Below are 21,056 nucleotides of genomic sequence, written 5' to 3'. Positions count from 1 at the left end.
TTCACCGTCTGCCCTATCAAAACTACTGCCAGCTTAGCTTGGTCTGACTATGGCCTATTTTGTGCTGCTACTAGCACCGACGACCTAAGTTAGATCATGGTAAGTTGGCAGTTTTGATTGACCAGATGTTGAAACTGTTAAATAAACTGCATAAGCAGCTACACTGCTTGTATAAGTTAATATTTTCGGAACTAATCGCTCCGAGAGAAAAAGAAATGTGTCACCTCCCCCCCTCTAACTTTTGAACCATAGGTCCAAAAAATATGAAAAAAATAGTGAAATAAAAGCTTAATAAAAACTTCCAATGGAAACTATAGTAAACATGATTGGTCCAGCCGGTTTTGGGTTATTGCACTTAGTCAAAAGTTCTTATTTTCTTAGTCAAAAGACGTACAAAGCGCTGCGAAGGTACCTACTCCCTTATTCCCTTATGATTGTAATGTACATGATACTCAATAATAGCCCCGGTTTGGCCTGTTCGGACAGAATGGTAACTACGAAACCCTACACTGAGCATGGCCCGACATGCTCTTGGCCAATTTTTTTATTTATTTGATGGTAGCCACACTAATACAAGCGTGACAGAGTGGTCAGAAATAATACAACGAAAAGAATTTTGACCCCATTATCAAAAAAAAACATCTCAGTCATCTACTTGTACTCGTAGCCTAATTTAGATAAGATAATATAGATAAGCAAATTCTAAATTTTACAAGTAGTTTAATTTAAAATTGCCTCGGCACCTGTTGGTATTCTCGAGTCAAACAGGCGGTGTGGATGTTATTTTTCGATAATTTTATAGTTTAATTTTAAAATTGCCTCGTCACCTGTTGCTATTCTCGAGATAAACAGGCGTTGTGGATGTAATTGTTCGATAATTTTATAGTTTGATTTTAAAATTGCCTCGTCACTTGTTGCTATTCTCGAGTCAAACAGGCGTTGTGGATGTAATTTTTCGATAAGTCCCTACGATAATTCATATTTTATATTGCTTTAGATTAGATTACAGAACTAATGCGGCAGTCAATTCGTGTATTCAATTATTCGTACATGAAGCCTATAAAATATAGTAAGATTTATCAAAATCTATGTGGTATAATTTGTAAATAAAGTGAAGTAGATAAACAAGAATAATTTCGTGTGGACAGCGGTGGATTATTGTTATTGAAATGTGAGTTTAATGAAATTAATTAGGATTATTAGCATTTTAAATACAGGATTTTCGGCCTGGGGAATCGGGAGGATATCGAAGGAGGTCTAAGGCATCACGGGATTGTGTAACAAGCTAGGCTATAATATACATATATATATATGACATTGTAAGATTGTGCTCCCGTTAATTTACAATCTAACGTAGGTTACATAGATTTATTTACAATAACAATATACATAATGGATATATACAGAGGATTACTAGAACTATCTTATAACTAAAATAGGCCCTTGAGGCATTTTACCAAGGATGCTGGCGGCATTTCCTCGTTGTATCGCAATACTGATACGTTGTGCGAGGAAACCGCCAGCTCTTCGGTCACCAGTTACGTCAACCAGACAAACAGATTAGGTTAGTTTGTAATCTTCTTAAGTCGATTTATAATTTAACTTGGCGAGATTGTAAATTGACGAGAGTTTTAAATTTTACGGGTTCAATATATGCATTGAAGAACAATCTAGTTGTTTCTACCTTTGACTTATTGTCCTATGTCCCCTAGATGGGGCAGAGGGCGTCCACAGTACGCCGCCATCTGGATCGGTCTTGAGCTTCGTGCTTGAGTTCGCTCCAAGTTTTCCCAATAGCCTGCGCCTCTGCAATTATAGTCCGGCGCCAGATCTGCTTTGGACGGCAACGTTTCCTTTTTTCTTGGGGATTCCAGTCTAGGGCGTGCCTTGGTCCATTTCCGGCGCTTGATCTGCTGGTCGATCGGGGTCTCATTGCAGCATCTCCAGAGGCTGGCATTAGAGATTTTCTCGGGCCAGTATATACTGAGAATGCGGCGAAGGCAGCGGTTAACACAGACTTGTAGCTGGCGCGAGATGTCTTTTGTAACCTTCCACGTCTCGCACCCATACAGCAATACGGTTTTTACGTTTGATCGGAATATTCTGAGTTTGACTCTCACCTTTACTTGACCGTATATTGTTTTAATGCCATAAACAACTATGATTAACAGGACGGACATAATGGGCACCGTAGTGGTCGTGCTAGAACTGATATGGACTCTCATCAAAGTGCACGCGGAGAACCTTCGCTGCATCTACAAGGTGTTCGTGCCTGATGAGCCTAAGAATGTCCAAGGAGAGATAGCTCTTGTAAGTACTTACATAATTCCTAATGCACCTAGATTCATAATAAAGTCTACGGAACGAGAACTAATAATTTAATACTTACAAAAATAATAAATAGCCTTCCGAAACACATACTTACAAGATTTATACCTATCCAACTCTAAAAAAGTGGCTTTTAGTAAAGTCCAGCTATCGCTTTGCTAAAAGCAACTACGAACAACGTCATCCTTTACGAGCACACTTAACAGTAACTACCGAATAAGGGCATGTTCTACGAGCATACTTAACAGTAACTACCGAACAACGACATGCTCTACGAGCATACTTAACAGTAACTACCGAACAACGACATGCTCTACGAGCATACTTAACAGTAACTACCGAACAACGACATGCTCCACGAGCATACGTAACAGTAACTACTAAGCAACGACATGCGCTACTTGCATACTTAAGAGTAACTACCGAACAACGCCATGCTCTACGAGCACACGTGACATTGGCAAAATCATCATTGATTTGATGGAGGCCATAATTTAAAAGAGGAAGATCGAATTCATATCCTTAAATTTAAATTTGCATGTGAAATGAAATTAAGTTAATTAGTTCAAAAAAAGAAATCCTATAAAACTAATTAATTCTACATATTATGTCATAGATTACGGGTGCAGGTCACGGCATAGGCCGAGAGTTGGCGCAACGGTTCGCCAAGCTGGGCGCCATTGTGGTGTGCGTGGATATCAACGCCAAAGGCAACGAGGAGACTGTTCAGGCGATCAAGGATAATGGGGGGAAAGCGTATAAATACGAGTAATTATCTACCATACTTACTACATATAAGTAGTTAATGATCAAGCAATTGTCGGTTGTCGTTTCATTAAGATATTATGTATTGGTAATAATCGAAATCATTCCACATCAAACACCATACCAATATAAATCGTGATTATAGAGAATGTATTACAAACGATCAAATGAGAGAAAAAAATATACTTATAAGATGCTGCACTCTCTCAAAAAAATTATTCAAGAATTCAAAATGTTATATCTGTTATTAATGATATTTCCGGCAATAATTTAATAATACCTAGATTCTCCTTATTTGGATTGGAAAGTCAGGTCGGTCACTTTCCTGAAAATTTGTGCCTGCACCAAATTTTTTGGTTAGCTTGCCGAGCGATTCTCACGCTCCTTGAGCGAGCCGCTGAAAGGTTTAGGAACATATTGAACGTAGAAAGAGCATATTTGGGAATGTTAGAACACTCTTAATCGTATTGTCCAAGTATGGTCTTAAATATAAAGAAGGAGGCCTTGAATACATAACTAGATTTTTTCCAGATGTGACGTATCCAACCGAACTGCAGTCTTCAGTCTCGCAGACAAGGTCGCCAAAGAAGTTGGAGAAGTGACGATACTGGTGAACAATGCTGGAATTATGCCGTGTCAGCCTTTCTTGAAGTGGACTGAGCAGAACATCAGTTCCACTCTTAATGTCAATGTAGCTGGGAACCTTTGGGTACGTTATATTTATTAGGGGACTGGGCTGAGAAATAAGCAAGGGATATGAAAGGATGACCCACGCTAGAGCGGTTCGGGTCCCGGCCGACGTATCTGACTCTTCATTTCTCATGATAGGTGATCACGTGATGTTCTCTATAGAAAACGAAGTGTCAGACGCCTCGGTAAGGCGCAGACCGTTCATAGCGTGGGTCATCCAACTCAACTTCATCTTGGCACTTTACTGGTTGCATTTTAAGGGAGGACTCCCTTACTAGACTGCGCTTTAGGCAATCTGATTCCAAGAATTGGCGAAGCTACTGGTTATTAAAAAAGCAACTTCCATCTGATCTTCCACTTTTTTTCAAACCAGGCCTTTTTTTAACACCACGTCGGTGGCAAACAAGCATACGGCCCGTCTGATGGTAAGCACATGGTTTTTGAGTTTTTCCTGTTCCTGCACGATGTTGTCCTTGACCGAAGAGCAGCTGATATCTCTTATTTATCGTACGGGGTTTGAATCTATGATCTCCAGCTCTGAAACTCCATGCCTTGCTTCTCAGTTATATGCACTTCATGGATGGTACCAGAACATAACTAATAAATTGGTTACTTTTGGTTTCAGACCCTCCAAGCCTTCCTTCCAGCAATGAAGAAGCGGAACCACGGGCACATCGTGGCTCTCTCGTCCATGGCAGGCCACATAGGCACAAGTTACTTGGTGCCCTACTGCGGAAGCAAGTTTGCGATCCGTGGCATCATGGAAGCTTTGGAAAACGAGTTGTATGAAGAGACGGATGGCAAAAGTAATGTAAGTTCGACATGATCATCTTGGTTGCTTTTTTGTCCATAAATTGTAATATTGAAGTTTGATTGCCAAGTTATGCATGATAGTTTAATGGTTATCTACAAAGCAACGAGGAACACTGCGTTGTAAGTAATATGTTTACTTGTCATTTAATTGCCTACTGGTTCCTGGAATGGGTTAGAATGATGATAAGTTTATTTGATACTTAAAGAATGTGGCTAGGTGCTCCTTTAAGATGTGAAACAATTAAATATTTCCATTATTTTAAATAATATGCCCAATAGTAATCTGCTTCCATAGATAAAATTCACCACCATCTGCCCATACACAGTAGACACCGGGTTGGCCAAGAACCCTCGCATCCGATTCCAAAAAGCTAACAAGATGGTAGACGCAGGGGAGGCCGCGGACCTCATCGTGGATGCTGTCAGGAGGAATCAGTGGACAATCACCATCCCTGTCAATTTTTTCTATGTAGATAAGGTAAGGCAGACTAAATTCGTATCTTCCAAGTTCGATGTACCTTGGTCAATTTCAGGGATGTAGTTAAGGCTAACTGCATCTCGTAGGTCGTTCAAAGCCCACCTGTTCATTGGGCTTTAAACTACAATTAAATCATTAAATTCAAAACGAAGAGAAATGGCCTTAGTTATTCAGCTTACCTGCAACTATCAGACAGGAGAAAAATAAAAATAAATTTAAAAGAGCTTTGTTCCAACATTACCTTGATAGCATTTAACACATACCTATCCAATTTTTGCCTCTATAAATAATTAGACTTTATGATTATTATGTATCTAACCTAGTATAGCCCCACGGATCCCACACTCAAACTGTGCAAACAGTTTTGTGGGACGTTGTATTTAATATTAAGTCAGTATCCACTGTATTTTATTGAAATAAAATAAATAATAAATAAAATAAAAAAATGGAGGTTAGTCAGACAGAATTGACCTGAAGTGTCGTAGCCTTAGATATACCTACTTTATTTAATCCTAGTTACTGCTACTCAATTTGGCATTATATTTTATTTTTAGGATTCTTGTTATTCCCTTATTCAAAAGGGCAATCAAAAGCATTTTGATCTTGACAGTAGTTATTGGCTTTGATGTCCGGGCCGCGCATAAGTTAAGCTAGCGCCGCCAGGACATCAATATTTGCGAAAACAATTGCAATTTTATTTTTTTTAAATTAAAGATTCAAAACAGAATAGAATGGAATAATTTTTATGGGTCTCTGGACCGCTAGAAGATATTTTAATTTAATTATATCACACTCTTTTACTTAATTTGGTCTCTTTTCCAAAATGTTTGTGTCTTTCCAGTTCTTCACTCGTTTCCTGGCTCCATCCGCAGTCAGGATCCTACACAAATTCATCGGGGCTGGCGTAAACCCTCACGACTAAAAGACTGTTGCTAATTAACTTGGCCCCTATTCGACTTGACGAAGTGACGACTAAACTTCATCTTGAGTCAAATAAGTGGGCCTTTTTTTTCATTGTAACCTATCAAAAAAAATAATCTAAACCTGAATGTGTTTCCACTCCATAGTTTTTTGTTATAAACTTCAGTTCTATTCTGAATAATATTTATAGCTTGAGAAAATACAATTCTAAAACAAATTGTACATTAAATAAGTCCTTATACTATTATTTCTCTTTTCACTTAGTCACTAGTGTTCTAAGAAAAGCGGCGGAATGTCGCTTCGACGGCAGGCACTGGCCGAAGGCTTCTAACAGAAGGGGCTCTTGTTCCACCGCTTGTCTGAAAAGAATTACATAACTACTATATCTTTCGTTAGCTCGGCCCCAGATTCCAAGATTTAGTGCAGGTACTGGTATTTATCGACTGACCTTCCAGCCCAGAAGGCAAACTGAATATATATTGAGATTCGTCGGTTAATCAAGATTTTCTTTTCCAAATGAAGAGCGTCGATTTTTGCAAAAATACTCTAGGTGTAGGACAGACAAGTCCACGCGGAATTAAATGTTTACTATGTATCTATTCTGCTAGCTTAGAAACCAGCTGTAAGATCTTGGCCTCCGTATAAGTTGCCTCCAGCGAGTCTACGGAAATTTCCTCCCAGTTTTCTTCTTATATCTGTTCTCTCCATACCTCTAGATACATAAGGAAACAAGTCATATTTAAATATGCTTATTAGACAACTAACTTGTAATCCTCAAAGGAGACCCTGCCGTCTCTGTCAACGTCCAGTTTCTTAAGAACCAGCTCCACAAGGTCCCTGACTCCCTCGTCCGGGTCTTCATCCCCTGGCTGCTTCAGGAGCGAGTTCCTGAAATATGAAAATTTCAAATATAAACAACTTTATCGCATGATTTTGCTTAAATTTATGTAGAAGATCTGTATAATTGAAAGTTCAGACAGCAGTTGCTCTTCAGCAGTTAAAAACTGGGTTACGAAAAATGAGGACTTCATTCAAAAATCGGTTCATCACAAAATACTTACTTTAATAGCAAAAACATCTCGTCCTTCGTAATCCAGCCATCTCCATTAAGGTCATACACCGCAAAGCAGTGCATTTTTCTTTCATCCTCAGTCCCCCTTAGCAGTCGGCTCAGGCCTTTAGCCCAGGCCTCAAATTTAATGGCCCCTTCGCCCCCTGAAGGGCGCTCCCACGTCACCCAGATTCTCTCCAAAATGGCTTCTTCGGTAACGAGATCGAAGGTGTTGTGCATTACGTCACGGAAAGTGCTCTGGTCTATGCCCTGTAAAATAAAACAGTGTGAAAAATGATTTCTTTTAACAGTCCATTTAATAGGCAATTTAGTTTGTACATATAAGTATTTAATTAAACTGTTTAGATTAAACACCGTAAGAATCCTTCGCTGACCCATAAAGTACGCAAATGATGGTGATATATTACTAAAAAATACGCCAAAAAACCAGTCGGACGCCAGATGCTTTACTTTAAGGATTTCTGCAAGCGGAATATGTTGTCCTTTGGCATCGAGCCGAACACCTTGGAAAAGGAAGCCCCTAAAAGAGCGGAATAGCGTAACCTTTTACATGACGGCATAGTGAAGCATGACGAAGATGATTTAAAGCAAAAAAGACTTCGTATTTCATAGGAACCATCAACAGATTCGCGCTTCACCTACGATCTTTGTGGCAGAAAGTGCCGTGCTACGATTGGACTTCCGACGGCGCACGTACCTTTTCTTCTTCTTAAATGTCGCGGCAACAATCATCTGTCAAGATGCTGTGGCCAATGATAATAGGGCCCTATTTAACTTGGCTAGATTTATGATAAATGGGGTTGTCACATCCAACCTGCCCGAGCAACCCGACATTTCGGTTTACGACTTTTACACAGCAGTGGGAGACTTCAGACATTTAACTAGAAGAAATAAAATACATAAATGTAGTCCTGTTCCCATTTCAAACGTCATGATACGAGTATAAGATTATAATAAAGTTAGCGGCAAGCTCCCTGATGTTGTGCCTAGAAATTGTCAATAAAAGTAAAACTCCATCATGTTGCGGAATCACACAGTTTCCGAAATTGTTAGATTTTTTGCTCTCTAATGACGGTTATTTCTTATTCGCTACCATAAGGTTTTATTGAATTTACTGCGTTACGAAATCACATTTAACTACACGTGCTCATTTTTGATTTCTATGAAATTATGACGTTTAAATAATACTTGCACTGTCTGGGCTATCAAAATCGCTGCCAACTTAGGTTGGTCTAATTCTTGGAGAGTTATTTTTGTTTAGGTATAGTATGAGTTTTCTCAAATAATTTTTACGCCTCAGAATCTAATCTATTAGACAAAAGCCTATCTTTATATTCCATCGATGATTGGCTAGTACAAATTTGGTTAAATACATCAAGTACACCAGCTACTCGTATTCCATTAACGAAATTGATAACATTACTTTATTGGTTGGTATTGTAATGAAATATATATATGTAAGTCGATACGAAAAGTGAGTTCTGAACTCGATTGGGGTTCTAATGAAACGATCAACGTCACCTCACGCGATTGTCACAAAGTTTTTGTTCAGCCAAAGGGGCTTCAATGCGTAGGGTAGCCTTAGCACGATGCGGTTATATTGCCTTTACCTATATATTTTTTTTCTCGCTAGAAATAGATTATCCTAACGTCACTGGTAAACATCTTCAGGTGTATTAGAATTTAAAAGATCCTAACTTTTTTTTAAATGTTTAATTACCTACCTACTAGACATATCATGCTTATTTATTACAACAAAATACCATACCATGTCATATTTATATGCATCTCACTCGCGCTATGTACTGGGAGTAGTGTGAATTCAATCATCTTCCTAGCGTTGTTCCGGTATTTTGGCACAGCTCCCGCTTGGGGTCCGCTTGGCACCTAATCCTAAGAATTGGCATACACACTAGTTTTTACGAATCTACTGCCATCTGATCTTCAAACCCAGAGGGTAAACAGGGCCTTATCGGGGATTAGTGCGGTTTCCTCACGATGTTTTCCTTCACCGAAAAACGACTGGTAAATATCAAATGATATTTTGCACATAAGTTCCGAAAAACTCATTGCTACGAGCCGGGGTTTGAATTTGAACCCGCGACCTCCGGATTGTAAGTCGCACGCTCTTACCGCTAGGCCACCAGCGCTTAGTAGTGTGAAATCGATATAATCATCAAATATAATGTCTCAATCAATATTAAATCAAGTTGAGTTTTTCAAGGTTAGAGTAGTAGTAGTAGTAGTTAGCTGTAGTAGTAGTAGGGAAGTTCGAGTATCGTTCCAAACTAAAATCCTTTTAAAAGCAATTACTCGGAACACGAGTTCCGAGAAATTGCAGGCAGGTCCGGATTTAGAGACCTAGGGCCCCTCTAGGTACTTGGTATGGTACTAAGAATATAGGGGGCCCCTTTCTCCATCTCAATACTATAGCTAGGTTGCCTAGGCCCCTAGGCCCGGGCCTAGTAGCCTAGGTGGGAATTCGACCCTGATTGCAGGTGAGCCATGCTTGCTCACACCCCAGTGCAAGGTAGGTACACCCTTCCCCTAAATCTTCCCATTCATAATCTAGCCTTTGCTAAACTCTGACCTAGGTTGCGTGCCAGCTTCGAGGCCGCCATCCGTGAAAAATAGGGTGCAATAAGATCATACGGCCCTATTCGAACTTTAAGCTATGTCAAAAATTTGCTAGAGATAGGATATGGATCGGATATTTTTTTTACTTTACACAGACATATCCGAGCCATATCAAGACCGTTCTAACGTGAGTTATCCTTTATGGTACCAACATCGAGCTGATCTGATGATGGACACAGGAAGAGGCTACAGGAACTCTGTGATAAATCAACGCATCCCAATTATGTTTGAGTTTGATAGAATTGTATTGATGAATATGTATGAGTATAAAAACTGTTTATTGAAACAAAAGTACAGTCAGCGATAATAGCTTGCATTAAAATGAAATATCTGCTAATAACTTATTATATCAAGGACAGTAACTCCGTCCGCGTCAACGCATCTGTAAGGGTCCTCTACACGCTAGTCTAGGGGACGCAGCTATGTAGTGGAATGAGATAGAAATATCACTTGCTCCCTCTAACGCATAAATGCGTCCCTTGGACTGGCCTACGCTGGGCCATCGTGTAGAGGAGCAATAACTTACGTCTGTCTTCGGGGCTGGTTGACCAATGCCGGCCGGCGCCGCGGACTGCGCTGCTGTTACTAAATTCCGGTACATCGTGTACAATGCTTCCAGCTCATACCTGCGATCAGATCAAATAAATATATAAAACTACAGCCTGACAATACTTATTTGTTTTACAAGGGGGCAAAGTGTTTGTTTAACCGCTCGTGCTCATATTGATACCCGAGCAAGCGAAAGATTCCAAAATTGAACTACGAACGTAGCGGGTGGTTCGAGAAGTGGAATCTTGAGCGTTGCGAGGGTTTCAAGGTTAAACAATTTTTTTCTCCGAGTGAAACACAACATTTTTTACCACACCAACGCGAGGAAAATACTAACTATGAAATACCAAAATAAATCAACCCAAATCAAATCCAAATGAACTTAAAATGTATCATCCAAAATAATCATTAGGGTCCGACCGAGAACGCTTTTTTTGTCTGGGCCGAGACCGAGACCGAGATTCAATGGGATTCTCGGCCGAGACCGAGACCGAGAGCGAGAATTTATAAAATAGAAAAAAATACGAATTTTGTACTAAAAATGTTTTGAATATCGAAATTCGACAATTTATCAGCAAAAAGTTATCATCAATAATCAATTCGTAGCGCTATTAAATAGTATTTTCAGGGTTCCGTAGCCAAAATGGCAAAAATGGAACCCTTATAGTTTTGTCACGTCCTTATGTCTGTCGGTCTGTGCGTATGTCACAGCCATTATACTCATAAACTATACAATATATTTTATAAACTTTGGAACGTAGGTGTAAATGTATTATGTAAGTTGCTTCTTAGTTTAGAATAAAAATTGTAAAATATATTTTCAAATATATACTCCATACAAATGTAACTAAAAGTTAAAAATAATTCATGTGGCTCATTAGATAGGTCTTTAAAAATACATAAAGATTGCTAAAAATGTTTTTTTTTTATTTAGTCAATATTTTTGGAAATAATTGCTCCAAAAAAAATTGTGTGATCTCCTCTAACTTTTGAACCGGGAGAGCAAAACCACTTCCAAAATATCTAAATAATAAAGCTTCATAAGCAAATAATTTTTCAGGAAAATTATTTAGAATATGGTCGGTTAAGTCATTTAAGAGTCATAAAAAAACTTATCTTATTAAAACGACGAAAGTGCCACGAACATACGCTCTTTTGCTTGTACGGCTTTTTTGTATTGTGTGAAGGTACGGAACCTTCCATTATGCATGGTCCGACACGCACTTGGCAGGTTTTTTCAGTACGGATGTGCACAAAAAGAGGTACAATAATAATAATCAAAATAAAGAGTTATATATTGTAACCCAAAAAATCCGCTACAGGTGTCGTTTTGTACTTACCTACTGCTTTGTTTTTTCCCGTTAACACAAATATATTTAGTATCCAAATATTCAGTGTCATCTTCCACTCACAAAAAGATAATCTAAGTTCCATCCCGAGCACAATATACACTAAATTTTTCATCAATAACAACAACCATAAACGAAAAGACCCAAATGAAATGAACAAGTCATTACTTGCAACCGCGCCTATCCGATCCCAACACTTAGTATTTGATAAGTAATTGGCTTAAAATGTGGGTACTAAACCAATCAAAATCACAAAAAAACGTCACACAAATCGGGCGATGCAACCAACGGGTGGCTTAGATCCCGGTGCTCGTGCGCGGAAAATTCAAATTCACCAATGATAACTCATTGCCTAGTCTCGGTCTCGGCAGGAATCTCGGCCGATTTTGGCCGAGAGCCGAGACCGAGATCTCGGCTCGATTTTTGGCCGAGAATGCCGAGACCGAGACCGAGACCGAGATCTCGGTCGGACCTTAATAATCATTTAAAAGTCAATTCTAGCTAACATAAGGACGCGACTCAAAATTTGCATTTGATTACTTTGCCCCACGTGGATAAAATGCAACTTTCTCATTAGTTTTTGAACAATCAATAGGGCCTATACCAGTTGGTGTGGTGAAAAACAATTTATCGTTAAGTATAGTAGAGAAAGATTCGTATTCCAAAATGTATGAGAAAACAAAGCCGCACGCATACTTATACCTGTCGCGTTTTTTTACTGGCTAAATAGTGTGCCATGTAAAAATTGATCAAATCTGCAGCGGTATCATAGTCGCATTTTTATCACCTGTCATGTCATGCGACACTTTCGCACTTACATACCTGTTAGAACGTGACAGGCATGGTGACAAATGATAAAGAGCCGACAATATGAGCCCTATTGGTGAATTAACATCATCTATATACGCCACTTTCAGACACCAACGGTCCAAAAAATGTACGCCTTCAGCCGTGTTACCCAGTTAGCAATATTATTGTATATCTTCAATATATTTTAGTGAAAGCTGTTCGCATACAGCATGATACGATGTGTGCGTACGGCGACTCCCAGACACCGCGTGTAAAGGTCTTAGCACATTGTTACAACTCAACAGCCACTCGACTCAAAATTAAATATTGAAATTAAAGCCTTATCTTGTATGTCCTATAGTACAATGTTTAAAATTTAGGTAACTGTCGGGTGGGCTACGCGTCGTCCACTCGTCGTCCACTAAGGTGAACCAAAAGTGAGTTGAGTTGGTGTGGAATTGATATAGTGTGCGAAGACCTTAAGTGTTAGTAGGTACATCATTTTCATGACAAATCGTCTAAGCACGTAATACGCGTGTAAAGCATACCTACGTAAGTTTTAAGCGTATAAAACGATGGCATAAGTACTTTCTATTCAAAAGCTTTGTTTGTATACATACCGAGCAAGAAAACAATAGGTTCATTAAGAATTTAATTGATTATAATAAACCGTTTTTCAGAGTATAACCTAATCCCGAAAATACGGCATTTACAAAATACGGTAATAAACATACCTAAGTACGTATTTAAAGTTTCCTGATATCTGTGCGTCAATTATAAATAATTTTAAAAAAGTTCCATTGCATAGCAATATTAAAATTAAGCCCAATAAAAATAAAAATAGTTGCCTTTGTCTTCATATAACACGTGGAAATAAGATAAATTCCTTTGCAGTTAGGTACAACTGAACTACAAGTACCTATTTCAAGTGCGTTACTTCTACTTACGATGCAAAGCGTTTACCAAATGTACTCACTTATTAAAATTAGTGCACTTGTGCAAAGTTTCGAGCGTCTTTTCTTTAAGTTTGCGATAAGGCATGGCGGCGAGCGACCGACCCGGCCTACCAAGATCGAGCAACTGAAACCCTACAAGTAAAGCACTTAGAATGAAATAGTTAAAATGCGCGGGAAAGGTGCTGTAAGCGTGAAAGCAGTGGACTGGCAATTACTTTCGTTTCTATAGTGCTTCTTTTAAAAATATTTTACTTAACTGAAAATAATAAAGTCAAGTGGGGTCAGAAACAAGAAACAAGCTTATTTTGCTCGAAGCAAGATAAACAGTACTTGTACTCCTTGTAAATCCTTGGATTTCCTAGATTTGCCTCTTACCCCCTTTCCTAAAAGTGGTGGTAGTGGTAGTGGTGGCGTGGTGGTGGTAGTGGTACGCGTATTTTGTTTATACTACGTCGGTGGCAAACAAGCATACGGCCCGCCTGATGGTAAGCAGTCTCCGTAGCCCATGTACGCCCGCAACTCCAGAGGAGTTACATGCGCGTTGCCGACCCTAACCCCGTTTGCCGTAGCTCAGTTGATTCAAGAAACTTACTTGTTAAGCTTAGTGCTCTTAAGCAGAGCATCGAATACTTTCTGCGGTGGCCTAGCTCCAGGCACTGGCGGTTTAGGCTTGCGTTTCACTACTGGGGGTGAAGAAGCCTTCCTTGCCGCTGCGGCTCTGCCTGCGTTCAGGAAGATCTTCACGCCACGGAGCGCGATGCAGCTCGCAGCCATGCTTATTTGCTTGTTTTCCGTCATTTTCTGTAAGAAAAATATACTTTGTTGTCTACTGCCTACGGCCTACCGCGAACGTAGACAATTTTCTTTAAGAAGATGCATTGTAAATATTGGCGTATCTTGATTTATCTCAGCAATTACAAAACGAAAGTTGTTTGGTGAACTGGTTGTTAATGGCATCGACTTCATTTCTGTAATTGCCGTTACACGATTGGTTAAGTTTTATAATAGAGAAAATCGGACCAAAGATATTTTTAAACAAACGTTTTCTTTGAACAGGCAAATGGGACCGATAAAAACCTCTAAATTTTCTATGTAGATTAGTCTAAACATACACTTATATTCTGTAACTGTGATTTTTCGATGAATTCTTGTTTTTTTATACTTAAAACCCGTTTTTCCGTTTAAAGTAAGAGAATTCTCTTGAGTCAGACCAAACTTATCTTTGTTGGATAGACCAGGTAGGGCTGATGGTCGGCTCTTTATCATTTCTCACCATGCCTGTCACGTCTAACAAGTATGTAAGCCCGAAAGTGACAGGCATAGTGACAGGTGATAAAAATGGAACCATGCTTCTACGCAGCCTGTGCTAGGGTTAAGTAAACGTCATAATTTCATAGAAGTTTGACGTTTAAAATAACACTTGCACTGTCTGGGCTGCTAAAATCGCTGCCAAATTATCTTGGTCTGACTATACACGCGAAGTATCGGGATGAGCGTCGGTTGGGAGAAGCAAGCAAGCAGGCGCCGCAAGGCCGCTCCATAATGCTCCAACTAGGCAATCTTCGTGCATGAGCCCATGAAATTGGTAGAGAATGCAAAGTTCATAATGAAGACAAACGTCGAAGATTAGCAACTTGATAATTAAGGAAAGCGAGGTTGGCGGTGCGAGGTACGGTCAGCTCGGGAAATTTGTTAGTCGATTTTGAATTTTAATGCTTGTGCATAAGGCATATTGTACACTGTTTTCATACTGAGTGATATATCTGATCTATTGTCTAGTTGGTATAAGCACTAATTTGGTGCAGGTAGTTTAATAAGGGTTGAAATAATGTTTGTTAAAAACCAATTTGATAAATATAAGGACGCGTATTTTTTTTTCTGAAGCGAAAATTATAGACTATGAGATGCATATATAATGCATCTAAAAAGTACAAGATTATCTTTTTAAATTTAATTTTAAACGAGTAACTTTAAAATAGATAAGTAGAAAAAAGCGGCAAATTTAAAAAATGTAGGCGTGAAGGGGGGGTATCGTCCCGTAGAAAAGTTGAATTTCGCGCCTTTTTCTACTGATAAAGTTGTTTGACAGACTATGTCAATTTTTTTTTCATGATACAGGAGGCAAACGAGCAGACGAATCACCTGATGGTAAGTGATTATTATAATTCCCATGATTGGTGTCGTTAATATAGCTGTGAGTCATCATATTTGCAAACAAAAAAGTAGGTATACAATATAGTGTAAATTGTATAAATTGTGTATAGTGTGTATTGTGTAGTGTAAATTGTACTCAGCGGGGCTTCTACAAGCATTTAAACTGTAAGTAGGGAACTGAAGCAATTTATTAACGTCAAAGTTTACTAATTCGCCTGTTACTATCGTGGCACGAAGTACGGAGTTACGGATGTGGTATTTATTGCTCAGAGTTTTTAGATAGGCGTGGAGAATATAGATGGTAGAGAGGTAAGGAGAACAATCTATGTGTATGAAAAGTGTCCATCAAAAAACCTTAAATAGGTAGGCGGCGCCACAATACATCACGAACTAATTTTTAAATTTGATAAAAAAGTACAAATCACTGACAGCGAACTTGACTCCGTCAATAACGTTCTTGCCATGACCTCATGCTACCCTAGCGCCCCCGGAGCGATTTCGAACTATTATTTACTTACAGCTGTTAGCTGGACACTTTAGCAACAGGAGGCTTACCGCGAACCACGTTCGACGTGTTGCCTCTCTGTCGCACTTGTAAATTCGTACGTAAGCGTGATAGGGAGGTAACACGTCAAACGTGGTTCGCGGTAGGCCCTCAGTTCTCCCATAAGAGATTGCACTTCTTACCTCTACCCTTCATAAGTCAGAGTGTAAAATAATTATGTATTTAGTAGCTTCTGCCATTCTGCCTACAACTTCGTCTTCGACATTCTAAGGCCAGGACCTTACCTATATAGGTACCTATCATCCATAACCCTACGGTTCTAAAGCCCCACAATTTCACTGAACTTAATATCAATTGGCAATCTTTTTACTGCACCATATTGATAATACTCTTTTTCTGCTTCGGAACGTATATTACAGCGGGTAAGATGCTATCGGCCGTGCATGGTGGAATTTACATGGGAATGTGAATGAGGGCAAGTGCACGCGATTTCATGTGGTTAAAGGTTGGGAACAGTATGGAAATACGAACAGTATGACAGTAGCAGTTTGGCTGTATGGTAGGATACTTGAGTCTTTAGGACCAACCCACATTACGCAGTGTCTTACGTGAGCGAATAACTCGCGATGCGCCGCGGCGCGGCGGCCCAACGGCACAACGAGATCGGTCACGTAGGACACTTGCATAGGTATCATAGGTTTGAAGCGAGTTATTCGCTCACGTAAGACACTACGTAATGTGGGTTGGTCCTAAAGACTCAAGTATCCTACCCTACAGCCAAACCTAGCGTAGCCTAGCGCCCTTTTGAGCGTCGGCATCTAGTCAGCGCTATGGATAATGGCGTCGCTGCGCAGTTGCGCCGAGCAGAAGCCATTGAGTTGACTAGACGTTGACGCTCGAGAGACGCTAGTGTGGGGTGGCTAAAATAAATTGGTGGAAAAACGTTTGCAATCTAGGTAGGGATGTTTCCCATTTCTTATTTTACCATTTTGTAAGCGTGATTTATATGTAAGTAGGTTTTCTATTACTAAAGGTGATGTTTGTACGAGTATATCAACTGCAGTGGAATTACTCTGCTATATCTGTCAATTTTCTTGATATAATCAAAATATAATGAGTAACATTCGCTGCCGCATTAGGTACTGCCGTGATTATGAAGTTCTATCTGTCACTCGTTTCATCAAGCAAACGGCTAGCATGAGTTGACATTTGACATTTACGCTAGCGAATGTGTGAACTCGATCGAGGGCATCCTCTCGATCGCACCAATACATCAGTGCGGGTGAGATGGACTGGGATCGAGTTCATGCGTCTCTAGCTTAAACGTGAAGTGTCAACTCACTCACTTAGGGGCACTGAGATTAGCTGTTAACGAACAGTGTAGACGTATGGTGATTGGTAACCCTTCTAAGGTTTCCTATCGACTACGAAACCCTCAAAAAGAAGGCAAATTACTGGCTTATAAAATATTTTAAAACAAGGTTTACTGCGGAAATTTATCTACTGTGGCCGAATTCCACGTTCCACGTACAGGGCACTTTAGAAACAGCCTTGTTATATATTACGAATACGTAAGTTATTAAGCGATCTTATACGTGAAAACCAAGTGGGCAGGCAGTTTGGCTTGAAGCTTAAACGATACAAAAGTTACGTAAACTCCTTAGTAAAAAGCTACAATCCTTTATCATACCTAAACTACTACTACCTATACTTTTATATTAAAATAGTAACTGTACAAAGAGAGCACCTATCTGGATAAAATATCAAAGTTTTTAGTCAACTTTCCAGTAAAAATAAAAATCAGCGCTGTAAGTAACTGGATACAATGGCTGTATTTGTCTACGTGACAATGAGATAAAGACAGAGTCAGTCTTTTTTATTCGCGAGGGATTACAAATTGTGACACATATTTTGTCACGCGATTAAGGGCGAAAGTATTAAATTCATACATGTATTTTGGTACGTTCTTTAAGTAGGTAGATACAAAAGTCAAAAGCCTAATCAATAAGACAAGTTGAAACGAAGAAACAAATGAAAGACGAAATACGCCACGAAAACTATTGATTTCGCCGCGAATTTCCCACAATCATACATCCAAGTTTTAACCTTAAATGGCTACGATACTTACATAGATTTATGCACGCAAGTCACTACACAATACACATACACATATATAATGGTGGTCTATGATTTATAACCGAGAAGCGGTGATCGACAACGTTTTGTCGTTGCTTAGTTACGGTGGTATCGAATTTTTTCGGGGTGCGAGGAGACTTTGGCGAAAATGGGTCGAACGGGTTTGATAAACGAAAATACTTTTTATCGCTATTTCTTTATAGAATAAATTAGACTTTATTATCTTAATAATCACATCTATTAGTTCGTTTTAGACTGAGTTCTGTCGATTAGCGAAATAAATGTGCCATAGTAAAATGTATGTTTAACTTTCATGATAAAAACAAAGACATACCTACTACTGTACGGTAATTGTCGTAATTATCTACTACATGTATTTACGTATTCGCAACTTTACATGTCACAGTAAATTGCAAGAGGTTATAAAATGTGAGATTATATTACACGGATAATTCCGTCCATCATGTACGTTACGCTTTTAATCAATAATCTCCATACGAGCGTTTGTTTTGGCAGTTTGTACAGGATTTGTTAGCCCAGACAAAATGTGAAACCCAAACGGGTAAATGGGACCCTATTACTTAGACTCTTACTCGACTTAGCTAGCTATCACGGTTCATGAGATACAGCCTGGTGACAGACAGACAGACAGTGGAGTCTTAGTAATAGGGTCCCATTTTACCCTTTGGGTACTGCAGGCGTTTTCATTCTAAAAGAAGCAAGCATCTGAGATAATCGATATTGCTGTTATTAATTTTGAAGAAAAAAAAAGATCATTATATATTATCAGAAATCTACCTCGAGTGTTTACATTTCCCACCTCAGATAGAACGTATCTCTTTTACAGTACGGAGCCCTAAAAAGGTGGTGGAAGAAATACAAGCGCCGATAACCTACGATGTGCGAAAAATAAACTAAGAAACTACATCAGATCTCCATACTTTTTGACAGCTCTGTAACGTCAGCTTAATGTGTCCCTAACCCGCCAGGGCAGCGCCACAGTCACAGCGAATACACGGTCAGGGCTTGGTGTTGAAAGATGCCCGGGCAAGGTGAACCACTGGTCGCGCAGGTTTGAACACTTTGAACTATATACCCGTATTAAGCGTCTGGTGCATTGCGTGTTTTGCGACCATTTTGTGTCATTACGTAGGTACTTGTAGCTTTAGTTAATGAAAGGTTGAGGGTCATTTTCATTGATGTGAGCCAAGATTCAAAAGCTTATAGGCTTGAACAATTTTTATTTTTAACCCCCGACGCATAAAAAGGGGTGTTATATGTTTGACGCTAATGTCCGTCTATCTGTTGCATCGGAGCTCTCCAACGGAAGGACCGTTTTCGGGTTTTTTTACGTTAAAGCGAGATTCCTTGTAGCGGTTCTTAGCCATGTTCCAGCAGTTTGAAGAGTATATCAATCAGCTCTTTTCCACAATGATGTAAGGCATATTTGGCAAAAAAATACTTTTTTTGGCTTATAGCGTAGGGAGTCTTTAAAATTTTTAATGTAATAGTTAAGTATATTTAACTGTATTCGTTGAGGATGATGATGCATGAGTTCAGAACCTCAAAACCCAATAAAAGAACACAATGATTGTTTTTACACCAAAAATAATAAGCAGGTGAATATTCTCTTTGTACTTGAGTGACAGTGTGGGACCAAAATGCTGTTAACCTTTGATCCTACCTGCAGCGAGATAACTTTTGCAAATACATATTTTCAACTACATATATACTTACGTGTGTTAAAATACGTTGATACAACATTTTTACCACTTAGGCACTTACTGCATTTTTTTGATGGTGATTTCACAAACGTGTGCATTGTTTATCAAAGCTAAATGTGGATATTTCGACTATAATTCTTTTATATTAAATTTAGTTTTGGTAAATTAATTTATTTATAACGTGAATAAAATCCAAAAAGTTGTTTTTCAACGTTGTATAAAGCCACCCTGTATATTGAGAATATCAGAAAAAAACATTAATTATCAAAAAATATGACTGCGGTGTACCTAATAGCCACTGCACCTATGCAATTAAAACTACACGAGGTCATGCGCTGGGCGAGGAATAGAAGCCTATGGAGGAATCTGGTCTTTAACAGGACATGATGTCACGATTCTCAGCATTGAGAGACCGACTGAAGAAGAAGAAGTACCTAATAGCCGCGACTCATACAAAATGTATGAAAAGAGTCGTGGTAATTAGACGCAACCGATCCATTCGTAAAGCCTCTATTCTTTATTAATAAGATAATAAGGCATACGACTCGCGAAGGTCCGAAAGTCACTCAGTGTTATTGGGCCCAAAATATACAACATAATTCCTAATGACATTAAATTGACTGAAAGCGACTCAATATTCGCTAAAAAAACTTAAAAGTTTACTACTAGACCAAGCATGTTATTCTGTCGATGACTTTATGAAGGAGATAATTAAAAAAAATATTGTAATAACTATTGCACGATTATTTTTAAAATTAAGGAACCTTAAACTTTCACCTGTTAATTTTTGACTAGAATTATGTATAACTAGCATAATTTCAAATGTACCTGTGTGACCTGTAAAATATTTTTTTTACCAATAAAGAAACTGAAACTCAAGGGGGATCGTAAAGCCTTAGTAAAAATAAAACAATACAGGCAAACAGCCGCGAAAATTCGGAACCTCCTCTTATACAATAAAATCTCAATGAGTATAATTTTAAGGGATTGGTTTGTTTTTTTTTTTTACCACGTCGGTGGCAAACAAGCATACGGCCCGCCTGATGGTAAGCATTATCCGTAGCTAGCTCCAGAAGAGTTGCATGCGCGTTGCCGACCCTAAACCCCTTCTCCCCTCGTTCAGCTCTGGCAACCTTACTCACCGGCAGGAACACAACACTATGAGTAGGGTCTAGGGTTATTTGGTGCTG

The 21,056-nt window shown here is 39.0% G+C and overlaps 2 protein-coding genes across 4 annotated transcripts; one reads left to right on the top strand and one right to left on the bottom strand.

Moving 5' to 3' along the window:
- The first annotated feature begins 722 nt into the window (after nucleotides 1–722).
- Nucleotides 723–6,242, top strand: LOC133519303 (17-beta-hydroxysteroid dehydrogenase 13-like). Its single transcript, XM_061853332.1, has 7 exons — nucleotides 723–1,171; nucleotides 2,172–2,310; nucleotides 2,945–3,096; nucleotides 3,625–3,802; nucleotides 4,409–4,594; nucleotides 4,892–5,074; nucleotides 5,916–6,242. Coding segments are annotated over exons 1-7 (921 nt in total). The 5' UTR covers nucleotides 723–1,169; the 3' UTR covers nucleotides 5,997–6,242.
- LOC133519305 (calaxin) lies at nucleotides 6,130–18,725 on the bottom strand. 3 transcript variants are annotated; one of them, XM_061853338.1, is made up of 6 exons: nucleotides 18,135–18,725; nucleotides 13,940–14,148; nucleotides 10,231–10,330; nucleotides 7,057–7,316; nucleotides 6,761–6,883; nucleotides 6,130–6,375 (listed from the first exon to the last, which is right to left on the bottom strand). In XM_061853338.1, the coding sequence occupies exons 2-6, from the start codon at nucleotides 14,143–14,145 to the stop codon at nucleotides 6,252–6,254; spliced, it is 813 nt and encodes a 270-aa protein (XP_061709322.1). In that variant the 5' UTR covers nucleotides 14,146–14,148; nucleotides 18,135–18,725; the 3' UTR covers nucleotides 6,130–6,251. The 3 variants fall into 3 exon arrangements, with proteins under 3 accessions (XP_061709322.1, XP_061709324.1, XP_061709323.1); XM_061853340.1 differs by lacking the exons at nucleotides 13,940–14,148; nucleotides 18,135–18,725 and adding an exon at nucleotides 13,368–13,755; XM_061853339.1 differs by lacking the exon at nucleotides 18,135–18,725 and having other exon boundaries at nucleotides 6,228–6,354; nucleotides 13,940–14,275.
- Between the last annotated feature and the right edge of the window lie 2,331 nt (nucleotides 18,726–21,056).

Source organism: Cydia pomonella, chromosome 6 (assembly GCF_033807575.1).
Source record: "Cydia pomonella isolate Wapato2018A chromosome 6, ilCydPomo1, whole genome shotgun sequence".
NCBI classification, from domain to species: Eukaryota; Metazoa; Arthropoda; class Insecta; order Lepidoptera; family Tortricidae; genus Cydia; species Cydia pomonella.
Note: the sequence above shows the minus strand (reverse complement) of the source record. Positions and strands in the feature narration are given on the sequence as shown.